This window comes from Equus caballus, chromosome 6 (assembly GCF_041296265.1).
Source record: "Equus caballus isolate H_3958 breed thoroughbred chromosome 6, TB-T2T, whole genome shotgun sequence".
NCBI lineage: Eukaryota > Metazoa > Chordata > Mammalia > Perissodactyla > Equidae > Equus > Equus caballus.
The window spans coordinates 71805852-71826459 of record NC_091689.1 but is presented as its reverse complement, the minus strand read 5'-3'; the positions used below and the strand labels follow the sequence as shown (position 1 = coordinate 71826459).

The following is a 20608-nucleotide window of genomic DNA, read 5'->3' as shown; positions in this document are numbered from 1 at the left end:
TACACCATGGAATATCATTCACCCTTTTAAAAGAAAGAAATCCTGGACCAGCCCAGCAGCATAGTGGTCAAGTTCGCATGCTGTACTTTGGCAGCCCAGGGTTCGCAGGTTCAGATCCCAGGCACAGACCTAGCACCACGTGTCAAGCCACGCTGTGGCTGCATCCCACATAAAGTAGAAGAAGACTGGCACAGATATTAACTCAGCAACAATCTTCTCAAGCAAAAAGAGAGAGATTGGCAACAGATGTTAGCTCTGGGCCAATCTTCCTCGCAAAAAAAAGAAAGAAATCCTGTCATTTGTGATAACATGGATGAACCTGGAAGGCATTAGATAATTAAGTCAGACAGAGACAAATAGGACATGGTACCACTTATATGCGGAATCTAAAAAAAAGTTAAAATCATAGAAACAGAGAACAGACAAGTGGTTGCTGGGGGGTCAGGTAAATAGGGAGAGGTTGGTAAAAGCATACAAACTTTAAGTTATAAGATGAATAAGTTCTGAGGATAACATGGTAACCATACCATTTGTTAATACAAAATAACATTGTATTGTACAATTGAAATCTGTTAAGAGAGTAGAACTTAAATGTTCTCACCAAAAAAGAGAAATATCTGAGGTGATGGATGTGTTAATTAACTTTCACAATGTATGCATATATCAAACCATCACATGGTATACTTTAAATATCTTACAATTTTATTTGTCAATTATACCTCAATAAAGGTAGAAAAAAATAAGATAGAAAAGACGGGAGAACAAATGAATATATCCCCAAATAATGGGGTAAACTAGATGGAATTTTATATCTGAGAAAAAGAAAAACATGCAGATAATTAAAATAGCTTGCTATATATAAAATGTGAATCCTCAGAAGTCATTTGCTACTTTGACTACTGCAATATTAAGTATGTAGCTAGTTACCATAATTATACTTTAAAGAGTCTCCTTGATTTTATGCAAATGTTCTCCTATATTTCTTACTACATTGGTAATAGCAATAAAACACAGCTCTGATTATCACTTAGGGACGTGACTTCCATTGCCTGCCCCAACTTAGATTTCAACTTTGTTTTCCATTCCTGTGTTTCATGTATTCCAACACCCGACCAAATGAAAATATAGTTTTTCTTCTCCATATATGGTGACTCCTCCCACCATATTTTGTACTCAAAACTTTCAATACCTTCAAGACCCCATTCAAACATCAGTTTCTTCATGAAATTTATATGCACTTTATAAAAAACAATTTTAAGAGTTTCTCTAATTTTTGTCCTGAAATTTAAATTACCAGAGATTTAGGGGTGGGGAGGTGGGAATGAAGCTCATCTTTTTAACAGTAATTACTATGTTATTCTAGAAAATGGATTTTTAAAGAAATATATTGCAACCATCTCTTTCAGTAAAAGTTTAAGTGAATAATATTAGTTGCCATTATAGCTACATACTGAAAATAAAATCAAAAGGCCATAACTTCTTCATAGAACACTCCACAAGTTATCAATTGTGGGAAGCAGGGATATAGATTACATTACCTTATTCTTCGTTAAGATAGAAAGAATAAAGTAAAATAGAGAAGTGTAAAGAGGTTAAGAAAGGGAAAGAAGAGAAGAGAAGGGAGGGAGGGAGAGAAGGAAAGAAGAGCGAGAGAAAGGAAGAAATAAAACCATACTGACTACAGAAATATAACAGGGCATTCTGCCCCTTGCCATTCTTTCTAGTAAGCAAAGATTTAAAGGAAAACGCTAAAGAAATACTTTCTTTAAAAAAAAAAGACAGGCAGTAACGTGGTCAAAGAAACATCAAGAACAACACGAACGTACATTTTACATGGAGTACGCAGGAGATGGTGAAACTACATTAGGGATTAAATACTATGGGTGTCACATATCTTAACTGTCAGCTAGTCTTGAATTTTCTTTTTTGTTTATTTTGTTTTGCTTTTTATTTTGCTGCTTAGTTTATCTTTTTAGTGGCGAGGTGCCATGCAAAAGAAACCGTTTCCAGATTGTTACAATCTTGTAATAACATCTTAAGTGTGATTCAAAGTGAAAAATGTAAATAAAATTAATAAAGCAATAACTAACAATTGAAAAAATTATTTTATGGCTTGTGTCACAGTGAAATTAATATTAACCTAAGACATCATAATGTTAACATTGTTAGCTAGCAGACTTATTAAGATTCAGGACAGTAACTAGCCTAGAAAAAGTACTTAGGTTGGTTTTCCACAAAACTAAAGCAGGTCCACCTGATGTGTCAGGAATAGTAATGATATACATTAGAATGCTATGGCTTTCATATAAATTCTTCTCTTGCAATACAAGAAAAAGTTTTTAGAGTAATATGAATTACAAAAGGTATGGTATTGAGAAAAAAAGTGTCAATCGATAAGGCAGAAATCCACCTAATATTCAGAATACAGAGCCTAATTAAAATAAGTTCTTAGAGATTGAATTCTTATAGTACTTTCACATGGAAAATATTGTTTCATAGTTACAGGCTGTAATGATAAACATGAACAGCCATCTCCTGGGTCATACAATGGAAGAGATCTTAGAACGTGAATGATAGCCCAACACAGATGTGTATTTCAGGTTATTCACAATTAAATCTTAAAAACTTTATTTCAACAATTATAATTCACTAAAAGCTTCTAAAGTTGAAGTTTTTCACTCCATTTATGGGATATTTTGAATAAATATTTTCAACTGTTTTTGAATAAAATGTCATCAAAATTTAGAGGACTTGCTTGCAAAAATGTTCAATAACAATGCAGGATACATAGATTGATTTATCAAGTAACTCTTCAAAGAGTCAAATGTTTATGAAATCCAATTAATAAAAGGCAACAAAGAAAGCAAGCTTATAACAACACGCCAAAGTATTCTTTTTTGGATTCAACATCAGTATTGTCTCAAAAACAGTGTAATTCAGTTACATTAACTGTGCATATAAAAAATTGAAAATTTTGACAACTGTAGCTTTGTTCAGTAAAATATCAAGCCTCTTTGACTACAACTGTGAAATATACATGAACTACAACCAATTCCAAGTGTATCTTGGCTACACAGGTTACATAATTTAGTAAGAGTCCTGTTTTACCCAAGATGCTATGATCCATCAAATTTCTATTTATATTATCATTGCAGAAATAATTTTATCTTTAATGTTCTGCAGTTACATGTGTCAAACTATTGTCTGCAGCTATAATCTCCTTAAAATAACTACCAAATCTGAAAGTAACTCCTGATACTTTTTCAGCAGATTTGTGCATTCAGATTGTCATGTGACCACGAGAGATGCTAAATGCTGGCAAACATTTTGTGTACTAGTTATAGATTCATCAACTCAAATGAAAAACAAAACATCAGTATTTATCATTAAGCATTAATTTTCCTTTATTTGAGCTCCCTGCTGCCAAAAGCTTACAAAAGCATTACTAAACACTATGAAAAAGGAAACGGTTGTTGACAAAACCACTGTAGCAACAACATTCCTACTACTCTTTGTAGGCACTCTGACAGGACTGATTAGCCTCTATTCCTAGCAAATATTTCACTTACACCTAATCTAAAATTTTCCATGTTTCCTATTGACCCCACTCCCAGGCATGGCGGCTATACAAATCTCTCAGACCTTAGAATGCAATGTTACAACTAGCTGGTACAAGTGGCTAGCAGAGACAGCAGCATTAAATACTTCTCCCATCCCATCCAGCAAGTTAGTTGTACCCAGCCACTCATGTCTCAGCACACTTTATCAGCAAGTGCCCTTCATGTTATCTTTAAAAGAAGCTGTTAGTTACTTTCTATCTGGAAAGTGTCAGGCCTGGGTTATCATTGGATGTCTTCAGATTTAACCACATGTTAAAGTGAGAACGTTCTTCACCGCACACGTTGCTCATGCACTAATACAGACCATGGCAGAGGTTAAAAAAAAAAAAAGGATGTTCACTGAATCTATCTGGGTTCATTTTAACGGAACCATTAATGGTAGCTTATATTTAATTAAAAAACAAAAACTCTGAAAACAAATGCTAAACTGGGCGTGCCACTAGGACCACAGGCATAAACCATGACTGTCCCAGGCAAACTGGGATGATGTTCACCGTACATTTAAGTGTTATCCCCATTTAACAGATGAAGAAAGAGATGCAGGGACAGAGGCTAATTCACAGTAAAGAGAATTTATTGTAAAGCTAATTAAACTTAAGTTCAGAGCCCTTCATCTGCATATTCCCCTTCCAAGCCCTATACCTAATTTTGTAGTCACAATTTTGTATTCCTTTTTCCATTATGAAGGTCCCTCACAACCTGATCTGCTCCTATACAGAGAGGTTTAATAATAACCCAAATTCACATAGGACTGGTTTTTTTTGCTTGCTTTTTTGGGGGTTGTTTTGTTTTTAAAGATTTTATTTTTCCTTTTTCTCCCAAAGACCCCCAGTACATCGTTGTGTATTTTCAGTCGTGGGTCCTTCCAGCTGTGGCATGTGGGACACCGCCTCAGCATAGTCTGATGAGCAGTGCTATGTCCGCGCCCAGGATTCGAACTGGCAAAACCCCGGGCCACCGAAGCAGAGCGCACGAACTTAACCACTCGGCCACCACGCCAGCCCTAGGACTGGTTTTGATTTGATCTGGAAAATATATAGTCATACAAGAAAATGGAAAAATACTATTGATTATTTTTCCCCAGAAGAATCCTAACTGGTATCACTGTCTTGGAGTCTTTCACCACTATATTCCAAACTACACACCACTACCACCAGAAACAAACAGTCATAGAATACCACTTTCACTGTGGTACTTCTGAATTTGAATGACTCCTCAATATCCAACAGATCAAATTTCAACTTCTCAGTCTGGTTTTCAACCTCACCATCACGCAGACACATATACACATTTTTAAATATTTAAATAAGTAATCTTATCTCCAACTATTTACATAACATTTATTTTATTCTTTTTCTCCATCAAACTTTCCTTTAGCCTTGTTTCTGATTTGCCAAACTCTCAGCTAAAACTTTCCTATGTTCTACTATTGTTCACACTGTTTTTTTTAAATCATATATTTTGGCCCCTGATCTTTCAACATTTTCAAACTTTATGGAATGTCATATTCCCCCCTCCCCAATAAGCTATAAATCTCTCAGAAAGAGACTAAATTTCAGTTACTTTATACTCTGACCTGGCACAGTGCCTGGTACATAGCACTCACTAAATACTTTGCACAGGTGAATATTCTAGGCCTACATTTACAAATGCAAACCTCTCCTTCACCTAAATTCAAACAGGATTTTATCTGTGTCTTTCTTATGACACGGGTTGCATTCTTCAATCTAAGTTATAAAAATAAACCTCCTCTAATTAAAACAAAAAGTCTTCTTACACTGCATGTATAGTGCTGTATTTCAGATCTATAGTTGATCCCATTCTGAATAGCATATCGAGGCCCAAAGACTGGTCACATCTTTATCTTCTCGTTTCTCTCTTCTCTTCCTACCACCTTCACGTCTGATGTGGCTATGAATTTGGTGAAACAAGTCATCGATCACCAAATACTGAAAATAAAAGAGAATCTTTTCCAAATTAAAGAGATCAGTGCTTATACCTGTCCTCTTTCAAATTTACACCTCAATGAGCCTAGGAAAACACAGGGTCTCAGTGCTGACGTAAAAGTACAAAACAAAGATTAGAGTTCTAGGTCAATGATTCCCAGACAAGTAAAAAAAAAAAAAAAAATTCTTTAATTGGTAAGACTGACAAATGATTCATATTTTTAATTTTGTCAAGAAAGGACTTGGGACCAGCCCCGTGACCGAGTGGTTAAGTTCGCGCTCTCTGCTTAGGCGGCCCAGCGTTTCACTGGTTCAGATCCCGGGCGTGGACATGGCACCACTCATCAGGCCACACTGAGGTGGCGCCCCACATGCCACAACTAAAATATGTACTGGGGGGATTTGGGAAGAAAAAGCAGGGGGGAAAAAAAAGAAAAGACTTAAAATGGGAGGGGCATTTTAAGTCAAAAAAAGAATATAATTTTAGGAAAAAAAGAAAGAACCCATTAAATTGAAAAACCTGACATTATGGCTGATTAGCAAGTTTCAGGGACAGTAGACTGGGAACTGCTATCATAGATATGTCAATTAGTTTCAGCTTAGACCAAATCTCTTTACCCTAAATGAGACTTTGTTTGAAATGAAATGTTATATCTTCAAAGATGTCCACAAACCATAACACTAAAGCCAAACCAAGTAATTTAAAAAGCAAAATAAGGAAAGCTTATTTCTTCCCTAGCCACCAGTCCCTTCCCTCACAAAAAAAAATCTTACATATGACTGGTAGACTCCCCAAACAGAAGAGCAGCAAAAAGTTAAATGCCAAGTTTCTTTTATGCCAAGAAAACTTGCAAAGACCTTTGCAATTGTAAAGACACTCCTATCAAATGATTCTGCAATTAAACTGTATATCAGGTCCCTATAATACACAACAAGAATACCCTGGTTTGATTTAGTGTATACAATCAGGTTGCTACAACCAAAATATAAACTTGCTATAGCCTGCTTCATTCATTTCCTTGGAAAAAAGGTACAAAGCCTCTTTGCAAGTGTTTTCCTGTCTTAATGTAGACCTATCTACTGTCTGCCAAATAATCCTTTCAGGTTCTTTAATACCGCTCTCCCAACCCATCTCTTTTAAGAAGCCTTGGTAAAAACTAGGTCTCCAATTTGATAATTATTTATCTCACTTCCTTTTCAGCTTTCAAGAACCTGTGTTTCATTGTTTCTCTGTGGCGCTTGTTCTGTGCAACACTGTTATCCTTCAAGGTTTAAGGTAATTTCTCTGTTCTCTAAATATCCACAGCCCTTTACATGTGCCACTTTCACAATACTCGGATTTCTACGTTGCATAGCATAGCATAGCCATTAAGCATATGGTTCTCAAATAACTGTCATTGATTAGCTGGGTGACCTTGGCAAGCCACTTAACATTAACAGTGCCTCAGTTTCCCTATCAGTAAAATGAGGATAACATTTGTACATACCTCATAGGGTTCTTCTTAAGAGCAAATGAGCTAATATACAAAAAGTTCTTAGAACAACACTTGTTATATATTAAGCGCCATTTAACTACCTAGTCTTAAAATCATTCACCTAATTCAAATCTCACCATTCTACCATAAATTCTTTTTGTGGTCCAAAGATTTATCTTTTTCTTTTTTGAATCCCACTATACAGCTTGACAATGCCCTAAACAGGGAGGCAAGTAAAAACGTATTTGTTGAATTAATTAATGCTGAATTCTCTGATGGAGCAGTTCTGAGAGAGCTTTGTAAATGTTCTCTTGTTACTCGTCTATATTTTAAGTTCCTAACAGTTCTCAAAATTTTCAAACAAAAACTAATCCTACAACAGAGGGAAATAAACAAGTACTCAAGGATGGTCTGAGACAAGGATTAAAACTTCTACTCTATAGCAGCTCCAATCAACTGCTAGTGATTACTAAGCACTGTCTCAGATTCTGAGGCTCTTACGGCCTGATGGTCAGAGAGCCATGATCAACTAATCTTGTCTACCTTCGTTTGCTGGGACAGTACAAAGTGGAGACACTCATTTTTTCATTACCAATCTGGAGTTTGACCCTGACGAGCCCAACCTCCCCAAGAAAATTTATTTAAAATTCCATATTTTCTCTTACAATTTCACACAAGTTTTCCCTTTTACTCTATAACATATCCATGTTTACTTAAATTAAAAAATATATTTTCCTCCGATCTGTGAATAAAACTGATGCTCCAGGGAGATGTGTCACGTTTCTTCCGTGGTTTCTTAACCCCCTGGTACCTAATATCTCCAGGTGCAGCACTACCTCATTTTGAGAAACACAATCCTAGACTACACGTTTCCTGCAGTACATTGCTTTTGCATCCTCCCACTAGCAACCAAAATACTACTCCCTGAATAACCAGAAGATATATGACAGAATAATAATAGCACCTATATTTTAATACTGCTTAAGCATTTGTAAGATGATTTTGTATCTCATTTAATATTCACATTTTAAAGAATTCAAAAACATCAAATTATAATCATGTATCAACTAAATTGTGTGACGTTTGTAAGTGAGTTTTCACTTTTCTCCAAAGTGGAAGTGTGATGCTAGAACATTAGCTAGGAATGAATCAGATAAATTTCTAAAATACGATGCTAACATATCTTCAACAGGATAAATGCTATTGCTAAAATTATCAGACATAGTTACAATACTTGAACACAAAAGCTGTCTTTCCTCTTATAAAATTCCTAAGAATTTAAATGTGTTATATTCTAACTATATCATCACTGTCCTGGGTCTACTTGTGACAAAAATTGTATTTAATGGCTTAATGTTTCAATCAAAACAATTCTTTTCGTCAGGGAATTTGATCAAACGAAATTACAGGCCCACATGATTTCCATCCTAGTGGACTTCAAGGTCAACAGCAATGAACAGGTCACATAAAGCTAAACTGTCAACTCATCCTCCTTTATGTGATTAATTCTAAATACAAAACAAATTGTAAATTCTCTTATAAGTTAAAGTAAAAAATGCTTCACTCTCCCTCCCTTGCAAAAACAAACTAAATTGGATTTATGGCGGATACGAGCCCACATCAATGGATTTAAGGGCAGCAGGGAATGGCCTCTTCCATAACGCCTTACAAATTTGTGCAAAGATGATATATTGACGCAAAGAAATCCCTTCGAAATGGGAGAAGCAGGGGCGAGAAGAGGGCTCAGCTGCTCAGAGGTCTCATTAGAGGAGGAGGACCCGGGAGGCGGGGGAGGGAGAGCAGAGAACCTCACCCACGGCGGGCCCCACATGTGAAGCTTTTGGAAAGACAGTGGGGGAAAAGCTGAGCTGCTTTCGGTTTAAGAGCAGAGACATGGTGCTAGGGTCCCCCGGCTTGGGGAAGATTAAAAGATCTCTCCTAGCAAGTTGCCCCCAGGCAAGGCTGTGCCCTCCCCTCCGAGGCCTAGGAAAGAGGCGCCATGATGGGAATGCACGTCCAGGGACGCAAGGCTACAGTCTCAAGCTCCAGCAGCACGACTCACCGGGAGCCCCCGACCCAGTTCATCTCCCCAAAACTTCTGAGAAGACACTGGGGTTCTGACAGCTGCACTTCAGACGGCTCCGTTCAGTGCTAAGCCACAGCTTCCTCGGTTTCAGCCCGCTCCTCTCCGGCCCACGGGCCTATAGCCCAGCCTCCCTACAGCCTTTGCGGCCTGGTTAGGCTCCTTCCGGGTCTCCCGGCAGCCTCTGCGGTTTCTGCGGAGACGCTGTCCTGATAGGGCCGCAGGGGACGCTGTGGGAAAGCAGCGCGCCGGAAGGAGGAAGAACACAGCAGTTTCAACCGGTCGGGCGAAGGAACCCTCAAGAAATGAAGTGTCGGGCTGTGGCCACAGGGTTAGTGTTTCAAACCACCCCCACCATAGTTTTATTTACTTTGGTGTAGGTCTCAGCCTTTTTTTTTTAGGTCAAAGAACAGATTGAGGGGAGAAAAAGAAGGCAAGAACAAAGATATGGATCCGTAATCCTCAAGATGATGTTTCCAATCCCACATCACTCCATATCCAAATCCTTTAAATATCTTTCACGTGCAGTTTCAATATTCAGTACACAGTTGTTTATTAGAAATATTGCGCTGTAGTAACTTACCATTTTGTGGGTTTCTTAGAAAGCTTGATCAAAACTGGGTTTAGCTGTAAAGACCCAAAGACTTTAAACACTTTACCGAAAAATATCTCAAAACGAAAGTTGGATTTTACTGATCGTTTCTGTGTTATGTGTGTATATCCTCACAAAATGTTTATCTTACACACTGTTCTATGATATTTTTGTTAGAAACTAGAAATCTCCTGTACCAAACAAATGCACAAAATGGTGTTTTTTTCCAATTGTCATGATTGTTTTCCAGATTTTTAACCTGGGCAATCTCTCATTTTCAAATATGATACATTTTCTGTTAACTCATTGGGAAATAGTGCCTAAAATATAGTTGCCTAAAATAGGATTATGTGCCCTGGTAGATGTCGTTTAACCATATAAATACTGATTTTTGTCACAAAAATTCACCAAAGTATATCTATCATTGGTTTGAATTAAACCAAGTGAGTATAGCATTTCAGAACAAATTAGTCTTCGTCATGGAGTAGCTCATCGTTTTTCAGTAACTAAACCATACAGTCGAGTCAGAAGCAATGGCCCAGTGCGTTAGCCTTTCCTACTTTCAACATTTTGAAACAGGTACAAATTAACTAAATTAACTAGAAGGGGAAAATAAGTTTATAGAGGATTGACTGACCTTTTAAAATATATTCTATAGGTAGAGACATAAAGGACAGGTTGACCAATCTGTTGAGAAGAGTCAAGAAGTGGGAGCTGGATAGAACCATGTCTTCTCTCTGACTAGAGTCACTGCTTTCCTTCCAGTCACAGAGAGGCAGTGGAAGTGGTAAATTAGGCTAAGGAAAGATTAATCTATGAGATACATCCTCAGACAAGATATTTGCTGGGTTTTCCTTCACAGCAAAAGACATTTCATTATGAACCAGTTATTAGGTGGTTATTTGTAACAGATGAAATATTGACCTAAGATCTCATCTTCATTGTGTTTGTGGCTCACATGAATAAGGCTAGCATGACTGGTAGATAATGAGTCAAATGCTGTGCTATTTTAGGGCCAGTAGGGCAATTAGGTAATCTCTTGGGTCAGGAAACAGTTCAAGAAAGGAATACAGCACAGATAAAATACTACTTAGCATTTGCTGAGAAGGAAATGCATCCCAAATCTTAACCCTTAATTTATCTTTATTGCTAAAAATTATTTACTCTCTGGTGATTTACTATATAAACACATAACACATATTATCTACGTTATACATTTTTATTCATATACTTATATATGTAGGTCTCTTTATTATAAAAATTTATTTCTGATGTTTTACTGTTTATAAAGCATGTAGTTTTCCTAATATATGTGTATATATATAGTCTCTAATATATATATAAAGTCTTTAATCCTGCTCTTCCATGGTTGTTGGTAATGTCCACTGTGACACTGACATTGAGAGTATCACGGTTGAGAACAGAGTAATTTGATAATTATTGCTTATTTTTTAACTTTCATTCATTTTCAAGATCTTTTTTTAAGATTATTTCTCCTCTCTTAAGAAAAATTTTAATGCTTTCCCCTATAAACACATGTAAAGTTGAGAAGATTGAGTGGAAATTAGGCTTAATTATGTTTACTATAGTAACAAGTGACTTTTTTTCACTCTTTTTTTCTCACCTAGTTTGAAATTCAAACTAAATTAGCATTCTTTCTGCTTTAATTGCATGGCAATATAAAAAATGAAAGAAGTACCTTGACATTCTTAGTTTCTTACTTAAATGGCATATATTTCCAACTGGAATTATGTATCTGTTTTCCTATCATCTTGAATTCTTCCTCTGCCTTCCCTGAAGTCTTGAGCTTGGTCTCAGATGCTAGGACCAACCCGGACTCTTGGGGGTAGGGTAGAGTGAAGGGTGGGAGTGGAATTAAAATGGTGATAGTTACATCTGTACTTAAGTGGCTCATCATTAGGTCAAATCTCACATTAACCTTTTCCCCAGTTCTAGTAACTGGCCTCCAACCTTCCCTGCACCACAATTCCGGTAACCAAATTTCTGTCTTTCTATCTTGATTATTTTCCTCATTCTAACAAGTCTTTCACTCAAGCCAATAAAAGCTTGTTCCTATACCCTAGCTTCATTATCAGTTGATAAACTGACCTACCTACAACTAAGTGCAGGCCTGATTCGATCTCTAACCTTCTTTGCTTCTAGATTTCCCACTGCCCTGCTCCTCCCCTGATATGGCTGTCGTATGCCAGTGATGCAGGCCACTTGCCTCGACTGCCAGCTGCTTGCTGACCGGTGCAACCCTCTGTGTACGTGTTCTGCCTGGCTGAACATCCTCCTATCACCCCCAGCTAAGTTTACCCTGGCCCTCCACCTGTCTTATCACAGTCAGGAGATGTGACATAAAGAATTAAAGTTTATAAGGGTAAGAGATCCTTACTTTGACACATGAAAAACATGAGATTAGGAATAAAAGATTTTGAAAATAACCATTATAACACTATGATCTCTACATACAGACTTAGAAAGTCTCAATGGAATGAATGATAGATTGTGCTGCTAATATGGCCAGCTATAAAAGAAATTTGCATGAATTTGCCACTCATGTATTAGTCAATCTGCTGAATTGAATGCAAACAAATGAAAAGAGACCTGTGAGGATTCTTGGAATTCATATAGGTACATGGGAAAGGAGTTTTAAAAGTTTAAGGCTATCGTTAGTTATGAAAAGGAGAATAGTTCTTTATCCACAGTAAACTGAATAATGAAGATCATTCAACACTGAGACAGGTTTTATATTCTAGCACAAGGGTTGGCAAACTTCTTCTGAAGAGGGCCAGATAGTGAATATTTTAGGCTCTGTTTCATCTATCCAGCTCTGGCTCTGTGGCTTGAAAGCCATAGAAAATAAGTAAATAAATAAATGGGTGTGGCTGTGTTCCAATAAAACTTTATTTATGGACACTGAAATAAAAATTTCATGTAATTTTCATGCACCACAAAATATTATTATTCTTGTGATGTGTTTTCAACCATTTTAAAATGTAAAAACTGTTCTTATCTCAAGGGCCATAAAAAAACAGGTGGCAGGCCAAATTTGGCCCACTGGTTGGGTTATAATTTGCCAACCTCTGTTCTAATTTAATGCATATCTTCCCAGGCTTCCAGTTGACTAGAAATGTGTATGTATGTTGTGGGGGGTGGTGGGTGTGGGGAAGCAAAAATGTTTTTGCATATTCGAAAACACACTCATCCTTACCTAAACATTTTACATATTTAAAAGTATGCAGAATTTTGCTTGACTGTTTAGCAGTTTAAGTCCTCCATTAGGGATGTAGGGAAAATTTTTTTAACACTCTTTGTTTGAATCAAATAACCAAAGTGGGAAGTAGCCAACAGATTATCTCTAAGCCTAAACAAAACAAGCAAAACAAAAGTTTGCAAAAGACAAAGAATTCTCAAAAAATGAAGTAAGGTCCCAGAGAAGCTATTTCCACCATCTAACTCCAGTTGGATTCCCAAATGGTTAACTTTAGGTTATAAAGTCACACACCTCCAAGTAACAACTATCTAAAGGACACAAGAGGGTGGTAGAAGTGAAACACTGCCCTTTTTTATTCAATAGTCACCTTGTAAATAAATACCAGTGCATCAGATCTCCATTGCTAAAAATAGCAGTTGTGGGGCTGGAAGATTTTTATTGTAAGGACAAGTAAACATAGAGATGGAGATATAGCAAAGAACTATTTTCTATAATGCAGAAGACTTCTCTCCTATTTATTTACAAAATATGCCCTCAATTACGACTTGTCTGATAGATTCTGGGACTTCATGAGAAACACAGACAGAAAAAATAAAATAAAATGGGACTGAAAAACAGATCTAAGTATTTGATAGTTTGTTTTCTCCAGTGTCCCTCCCGCTTGTCTCCTTCCTCTCTCTCCCTTTCAGATTCAGTCCATACCCTTTCACATTCATTCCATATCCTTTTCATATTCATTTCATGTTGGTCCTCTTGCCCCTCCTCCCTCATCTCCCTAGCTCCTTCTGCCTCATCTCGTTTTATAGCGCTTGGAAATTTCCTTTTCTTTCTGCTCTTCCCCTTGTGGTATCTACTAAAACCTTAGAGGAGTGATGTATATTCTGAAACTTCTGTGCGTTTCTAAGTGACGCTGAGCATGCTCAGTAGCTGGGGCAGGTTTTGTCGCCCGCGGCTGCCCTGATTCGACCTTTCCAAAAATAGACATTTAACTCTTTGGACTCCTGCCTAAGGATGTAATTCGCTTTGCTTTCTCCTCATTTTCAAGGTTCAAAGGGAAGCGGCGAGGATTCCAAGGTCCCACCATCCTCACAGCCAATGAGGGGCCTGTGAGGGAGGAGCTTGGGGCGGCTTAGTGCAGCTTGAGCTTCTGAGGGAATCATCCCCAGTAGGTGCGGTGGAGTCTGAGCTCCGCTGCATCTGTCACAGCAGAACAAAATTGAAAAAAACAAAAGCAAAATTTAAAAAAAGAAGAGAAGAAATGCTGCGGACTATGGAACGCTGTAGGACTTTCTGAAACATTTGCTGGGGATTCCGGTGGATCATGATCTTTTAAAACCAATTCTTTTTGAAGCCGGTTTGGGTAATTGGGAAAATGACACATATGCTAAATGCAGCAGCTGATCGAGTGAAATGGACCAGATCGAGCGCTGCTAAAAGGGCTGCCTGCCTGGTGGCTGCAGCATATGCTCTGAAAACCCTCTATCCCATCATTAGCAAGCGTTTAAAGCAATCTGGCCACAGGAAGAGAAAAGAAGCAGCTTACCCGACTGCAGAGAACAGAGAAATACTGCATTGCACCGAGACCACTTGTAAAAATTCTTCGCCCGGAGTGAATGCAGATTTTTTCAAACAGCTACTAGAACTTCGGAAAATTCTCTTTCCAAAACTTGTGACCACTGAAACAGGGTGGCTCTGCCTCCACTCGGTGGCTCTAATCTCGAGAACATTTCTGTCTATCTATGTGGCTGGTCTGGATGGAAAAATCGTGAAAAGCATTGTGGAAAAGAAGCCTCGGACTTTCATCATCAAATTAATCAAGTGGCTTATGATTGCCATCCCTGCTACCTTTGTGAACAGTGCAATAAGGTACCTGGAGTGCAAATTGGCTTTGGCCTTCAGAACTCGCCTAGTAGGCCATGCCTATGAAACCTATTTTACAAATCAGACTTATTATAAGGTGATCAATATGGACGGGAGGCTGGCAAACCCTGACCAGTCTCTTACTGAGGATATTATGATGTTCTCCCAATCTGTGGCTCACTTGTATTCTAATCTGACCAAACCTATTTTAGATGTAATCCTGACCTCCTATACGCTCATCCAGACTGCTACATCCAGAGGAGCTAGCCCAATTGGGCCCACCCTATTAGCAGGGCTTGTGGTATATGCCACTGCTAAAGTGTTGAAAGCCTGCTCTCCCAAATTTGGTAAATTGGTGGCTGAAGAAGCTCATAGAAAAGGCTATTTGCGGTATGTGCACTCCAGAATTATAGCCAATGTTGAAGAAATTGCCTTTTACAGAGGACATAAGGTAAGATAGAAATTAAGATGATGGGTGAAATGTGAGACTGTTCGAGCTGCCACTGCAGTGCTAGATACCATCTGTTGTACTGTTGATGGACCCACTTCTGTAGCGTTTTAGACTCCGATGACATCTAAACCTGTACTAGAATGTATGCTTCCTTACCCTTTTTACTCACAAGTTGTTAAAGAATTATAGAGTGCAAACTTTTCTAAAGTTTCATGAGAATAAAATTTTCAGCACTCAGTCTACTTAGCCTCAGTTACCCAAACATGCTCAGAATTATCTCTGAAGCATTTTCTTAAAACTTAAATCCTAATTGGTTGTAGAGCATTAGAAGTAAATGTGTTTGGAAACTGAGTAAACACATGTCCATTGAGATGGAAAATTTAGGATGGTATTCTCTTGTTGTTATTATTGAGGGCCCTTTGTTTTTAAGAGGAAAAAAACCCTGGCCTTTTACATGAAAGACAAGTTTAACAATTTTGCATGTCTGGTCAGCAATGGAGGGTCCTCAGTCCTAAGAAGTGCAGGAGAGTGTGTCTCACAAATGTCATTTCCAACTCTTAGTTAATGTTCAGCACCATGTTTGACACAAATAAAAAGAGGGAGTGAAATGAAATTTTGTCTGGCTTTGAGAGAAAAGCTAAGATTAGAGAAGAAATGAGGAGAAAAGGAATTTCAGAACGTTATTTCTAAATACTAAAGATTTTCGACATTAAGCAGATCCCTAAAATAGTTAGCCTAATTACATAAACTTCCAGAGCATTGAAGTAACCTCAGAATATTAAATACGACCAAATTTTTTAAGGTGATGCATCTGAAATCTTAATACAAATGACTTAGTACAAATGAAATATTCAGATATTCTTAAGTTGAAATGGTATTTTAATTCCCAAGCAGAATTATTTACTTTTTGAAGCATCATTAGTTATCAAGACAAATTTTTACAGTAGTAGGAATCTGAAGAAGAAAATTTAAAGCAAATTTAGGACTTCTACTCCCCCTTGAAAATTGGCCTTATATGTTGTATTAGTCATATTGACTTGTGATTCTTCTTGAATCATTGAACTCAGTGATTTAAATTATAGCATGCTGTAGGCTTCCGGCATTTAAGACAAAATCCAGCAAATTGAGTTAGTTCGAAAATGGAATCTAATTACACATATGTGTGTCATGTGTTTATTTTCAAATATTTTTGGTGTGATCAAGAAGGATAAAGTTCTAACATTGTTTACTCATGTCTTATAGAATATCGTTTAATTTTAACCTCATGCATGTAATTTTGAAATAAAGATTATAAATCACTGACATGTATATTTACTAAGTATCATGAGTTTTTTTCAATAATATAGGTGTGACCAAATTAAATAATAATGACTCATTCTTATATTAATCTGTATTTTTTAGTTGTTAGAATCATAGATCATACTATACTAAGTAAAACAAAATAATGTGTACCTATCTTTAAAGAAAGCCTTCAGACATACAATATTTACTTTTATAACTCATGCTGGGTTCTTGCCTCTTTTTCCCTCTATAGGTGGAAATGAAGCAACTCCAGAAAAGTTACAAAGCTTTAGCCGATCAGATGAACCTCATTTTATCCAAACGTTTGTGGTACATCATGATAGAGCAGTTCTTGATGAAGTATGTTTGGAGCAGCAGTGGACTGATTATGGTGGCTGTACCTATTATCACTGCAACTGGCTTTGCAGATGGTGGTAATGACATTTATGCTTAATCTTCAATATATGTTTAGGATTATTTCTCTTGAAGGTGTCACTGCTGGTTTTGTGTGAGTGAAACTGTATATGTAGCCATTTTTCTGTAGTCATTAATGGTCAGAAACAAAGGCAGACTTTGCAACATCCACTAATAATACCTGCAATGTGAAAGGAGATAAGTGGCTCAAAAGTCCTTTCCAGTTGTGAGATATTTCAAATTAATATCTTGAAAAGCAGTGTAAGTTCTCTCCATGTGTTTTAAACTTCAGTTCTGCGCATCCCATGTGTTTAGTCTATAAATATTCTATAACTGGATCTGCCCTGTTTTGTGATTTGAAGAGTTGGTTGACTACATTAGGCAACTAGGAATATTGTTTTAGGAAGTGCTTTACACCATGGAACAAGATCTCCTCTACTTGTAGGTAACATGGATAAACCTCCTATGTAGCATGATTTGGTGGCATTGTGGGGGTAGGGGTTGTCAAGCTGCCCCTGTCTAATTCTAGCTATCACCACCCCAGTGGTTTTCACCAACATTTTTCATCTTTGGGATAACTAAGAAAGATAAGGGCAACAAGAACAATATTAAAACGTTCTGTAATACTTGAGATGGGAGTTTGGGTCTTAATAGGCAGGGACAAAGGGGAGTTAATTAAAGTAGCAGCATTTTCTGCTCTTCCTCCAAAATAAAACGTTCCCCCTTCTCTTTAAAAACCACTTGGTCAAAATTGGCCTTAGTGTTGAAGTAACTAAATAAAAGCATGAGCTTTGTAGTAAGACAGAGCTTTGCTCAACTCTTGGCTTTCCCTCTTCCTGCCTGTATCCTCTTAGTCATGTTAATTAAACTCTGAACCTCCATTTCCTCATCTGTAAAACGAGAATTGGAAAGGCTACTTCAGAGGACTGTTGGGAGGATTTAACAGAATAATGTTTATAAAGTACAGAGCATGCTCTTGACGTTCTTGATACAGAGTGACAATTATTACCTAGGAAACAAAAGGCAACACTGAGAATAAGGTAACAGAATTCACACTATTTTACGGCTATTTTTGGTGTAGAATTAAGAATTAAGTTATTTGTTTGAAGTCATCTAATAAAAACAAGTAAAAAAATTACCCTATACTTTAATATTTTGAAACAGTGCTTCAATGCTTTAACCAATTATTACAGAAAAACTTGTCAAATTTGAGTCATTCTTAACCTAAAATTGTTCATTTTAGTAAATTGGAATTTGTCAATCCCATGTGATAAGATTATAGATATACTAAATATACTCCACAACTCAGCTGTCTAATACTGTGTTTAGGCCACTGGGAAACTGAATTTTATCTATTTTTATGTTTTCAAAGTTTATTTTTTAAAAAATCATTTAAAAAGTTTATATTGAATAAGGCGTTGTTAGTAATAGTATTTTTAGACATAATCCTTTCATTATAAGATAAAATAAATTGCTTTTTCAAAAAAGTATTGGAGAAAAAAATGACACAAAAATTTATGGTCTTGAGATTAGTTTTAGTAAGACACAACAAAATTATCAGATATTCGTAGTGAATCTAAGTATATGGGTGTTTTAAAAGTTTCATATATAACGTATAGAGACAACACCAATGACAAGATCATGGTGTAGTTCTCTTAGTCCTTGGAAGCACTGGTCTTATTACAAAACCCCAGAGTATTCAACATAGAGCAGAGAAAATGCAGCTATTAATGGTGACAAATTAACCCCACAGAGACCAGTAAGAAGTAAACAGTGTATGCAAAGAATCTAACAATCTTATTTCTATGGGTGATGTAATAAGATATTTAAAAATAAATCCTGAAAATATCATATTAAATTAAAGAAACAACATTAAAATTTCAGATTGAAATTATGATAATCACAGTGATGCAAGTAAAATAAAGTAATTCTTAAAGCTTCTTTTCAAAAGAGGATTTTATACAAAGTGAAGCAGTATAAGAATTTCATAGAAGAAAAAAATAAATTCATATGACAGCATTATTATGAGAAGGTGCTTCAATATCTTCTGTAATTTCTAATGTTACTATATATATGCTTATAATGTTTGTACGTATTTACTAAAGATATTTGACCTACAATGATTTAACACATGAAAATATTGTTAGCGTTTTACTCATACAAAATTATTTTTTCTAAATAATGATATACCTTTGAGGCTTTAGGTCTTGGAATTACATATCATATATTCTAATCTAATCTTCAGTCTTAATTTACACTTATGCCCTGAGTTGTCCCTTATGTTAGAGATGAATTAAATACATGATACTGTATATTTTAAAGCAAAAATAGGTGGAAAAAGTGGGTGAATGAGAGAAGAATGGCAAAGAGAAAAGGGAGAAAAAGTAGGATAGAGGAAAAAAAGACAATACAATAAAGAAGCAGGCCACTGTTCAGTTCTTGACTCAGCTATTTCGTAGTTATCCATCCTTGAGAAATTTGCATAAACTTTATATGCCTCAGTTTTCCTCTCTTAACCATAGGTATAGTAATATATATCTTACAGAATTATGAAATTGTATATAATGTATTTAATGTGCTTTGAAACAGTTCTCAGCAAGTAGTAAGAATTTAGGTGGATCATTGTTAATATCTATCCTATTCTTACCATGTGGGCTCTGGCATCAGATTGCCTGGGTTCAAATGCTTACTCTTTTGCTTACTAGGCTATGACTATGGGCAAGTCATTTAACCTTCTTGTGCTTCAATTTCCTCATTTCTGAAATGGGAGAAATTATAGCAGGGTTGTTAGGAGAATTAAAGAAGAGTACATGTGTAAAACTTAGAACAATGCCTGCTTCATCGAAAATGCTCAATAGACATTTGCTGGCACGATTATTGTTGTTAAGAGAGCAAGATATTTAAAAGTGATTAGGAAGTCAGAGGGAAAAGTGCAGATAGGAGGAAGAGCCTGCATAGTTTTTTTGGAGGAGAAAAGAAAAATAGTTTTGTAGTAGATTTGTTATACCACCCACCTACAACTTCAAGTGAAATCTTATGGTTAGGACAGGATTATGTTTATATTCAAGTTCACATTACAAAATTGCATGTGGAATCATGCCATTTTCACTCAGACGAGGAGCTTAGAGGTCATCCAGTCTGGAGCCCCAGATTTGCCTAAGGGCACACAGATGGTTAGTGGAAGCACTAAGGATAGAAGACATCATGTGATTCCTAGTGTGTTACTTTTCTTACCTTCATCACGCTACCTCCATTTAGCTATATTGGAACTTAGTCTATAAGGGACTTAACTTAGTTTGAGACCAAGCAATCGTGGGAGCTAATGCTTGAAATAGAGGCATTGAAATAGTTAATTATATATAGTTTCTATTATATTTTCTTAGAGGACATTATCCCTTTCTTTGCTTTGTATTAAGAGAAAGACTGAAATTATGTAAAGAAAATAGTTACCTGGGAGCTGTATCTCAATTTTTTAATGTTATAGGCCACTTTTCTTCTCTTCATATCAAAAGCAGTTCTGGGCAAGGCCAGGGAAAGCTACTTATAGGTCCCTTCTGCCGGACCTTATTACAGACACCTGACAGGCAGTGAAGAGAGCACCTAAGCCACTAGCACTGCCAGTAGCGTCCACATGTTGGTGATCTGCTAACGTGAGGTGGCACATCA

General features: G+C 36.6%; 2 protein-coding genes across 12 annotated transcripts in view; one reads left to right on the top strand and one right to left on the bottom strand.

Annotated features, from left to right (window-relative positions):
- REDIC1 (regulator of DNA class I crossover intermediates 1) overlaps positions 1–9287 on the bottom strand; it is an 80513-nt gene extending 71226 nt beyond the window's left edge. Inside the window, exon 1 of one of the 3 annotated variants that reach the window (XM_070270123.1) lies at positions 9104–9287. In XM_070270123.1, coding sequence (XP_070126224.1) covers positions 9104–9126 — 23 coding nt within the window. In that variant the 5' untranslated portion in view covers positions 9127–9287. The remainder of the gene's footprint in view (positions 1–9103) is intronic. The other 2 variants (XM_070270125.1, XM_070270124.1) reach the window with 2 other exon arrangements.
- Positions 9288–9310: 23 nt separating this feature from the next.
- The window catches only part of ABCD2 (ATP binding cassette subfamily D member 2), a 60423-nt gene continuing 49125 nt past the window's right edge, over positions 9311–20608 (top strand). For 2 of the 9 annotated variants that reach the window (XM_070270117.1, XM_070270114.1), the window contains exons 1-4: positions 9339–9455; positions 11880–12099; positions 13982–15247; positions 16782–16962. In XM_070270117.1, the coding sequence (XP_070126218.1) occupies positions 14309–15247; positions 16782–16962 (1120 nt within the window). In that variant the 5' untranslated portion in view covers positions 9339–9455; positions 11880–12099; positions 13982–14308. Of the gene's footprint in view, positions 10296–11879; positions 12100–13981; positions 15248–16781; positions 16963–20608 lie in introns of those variants that run through there. The other 7 variants (XM_070270118.1, XM_070270116.1, XM_070270120.1 and 4 more) reach the window with 7 other exon arrangements.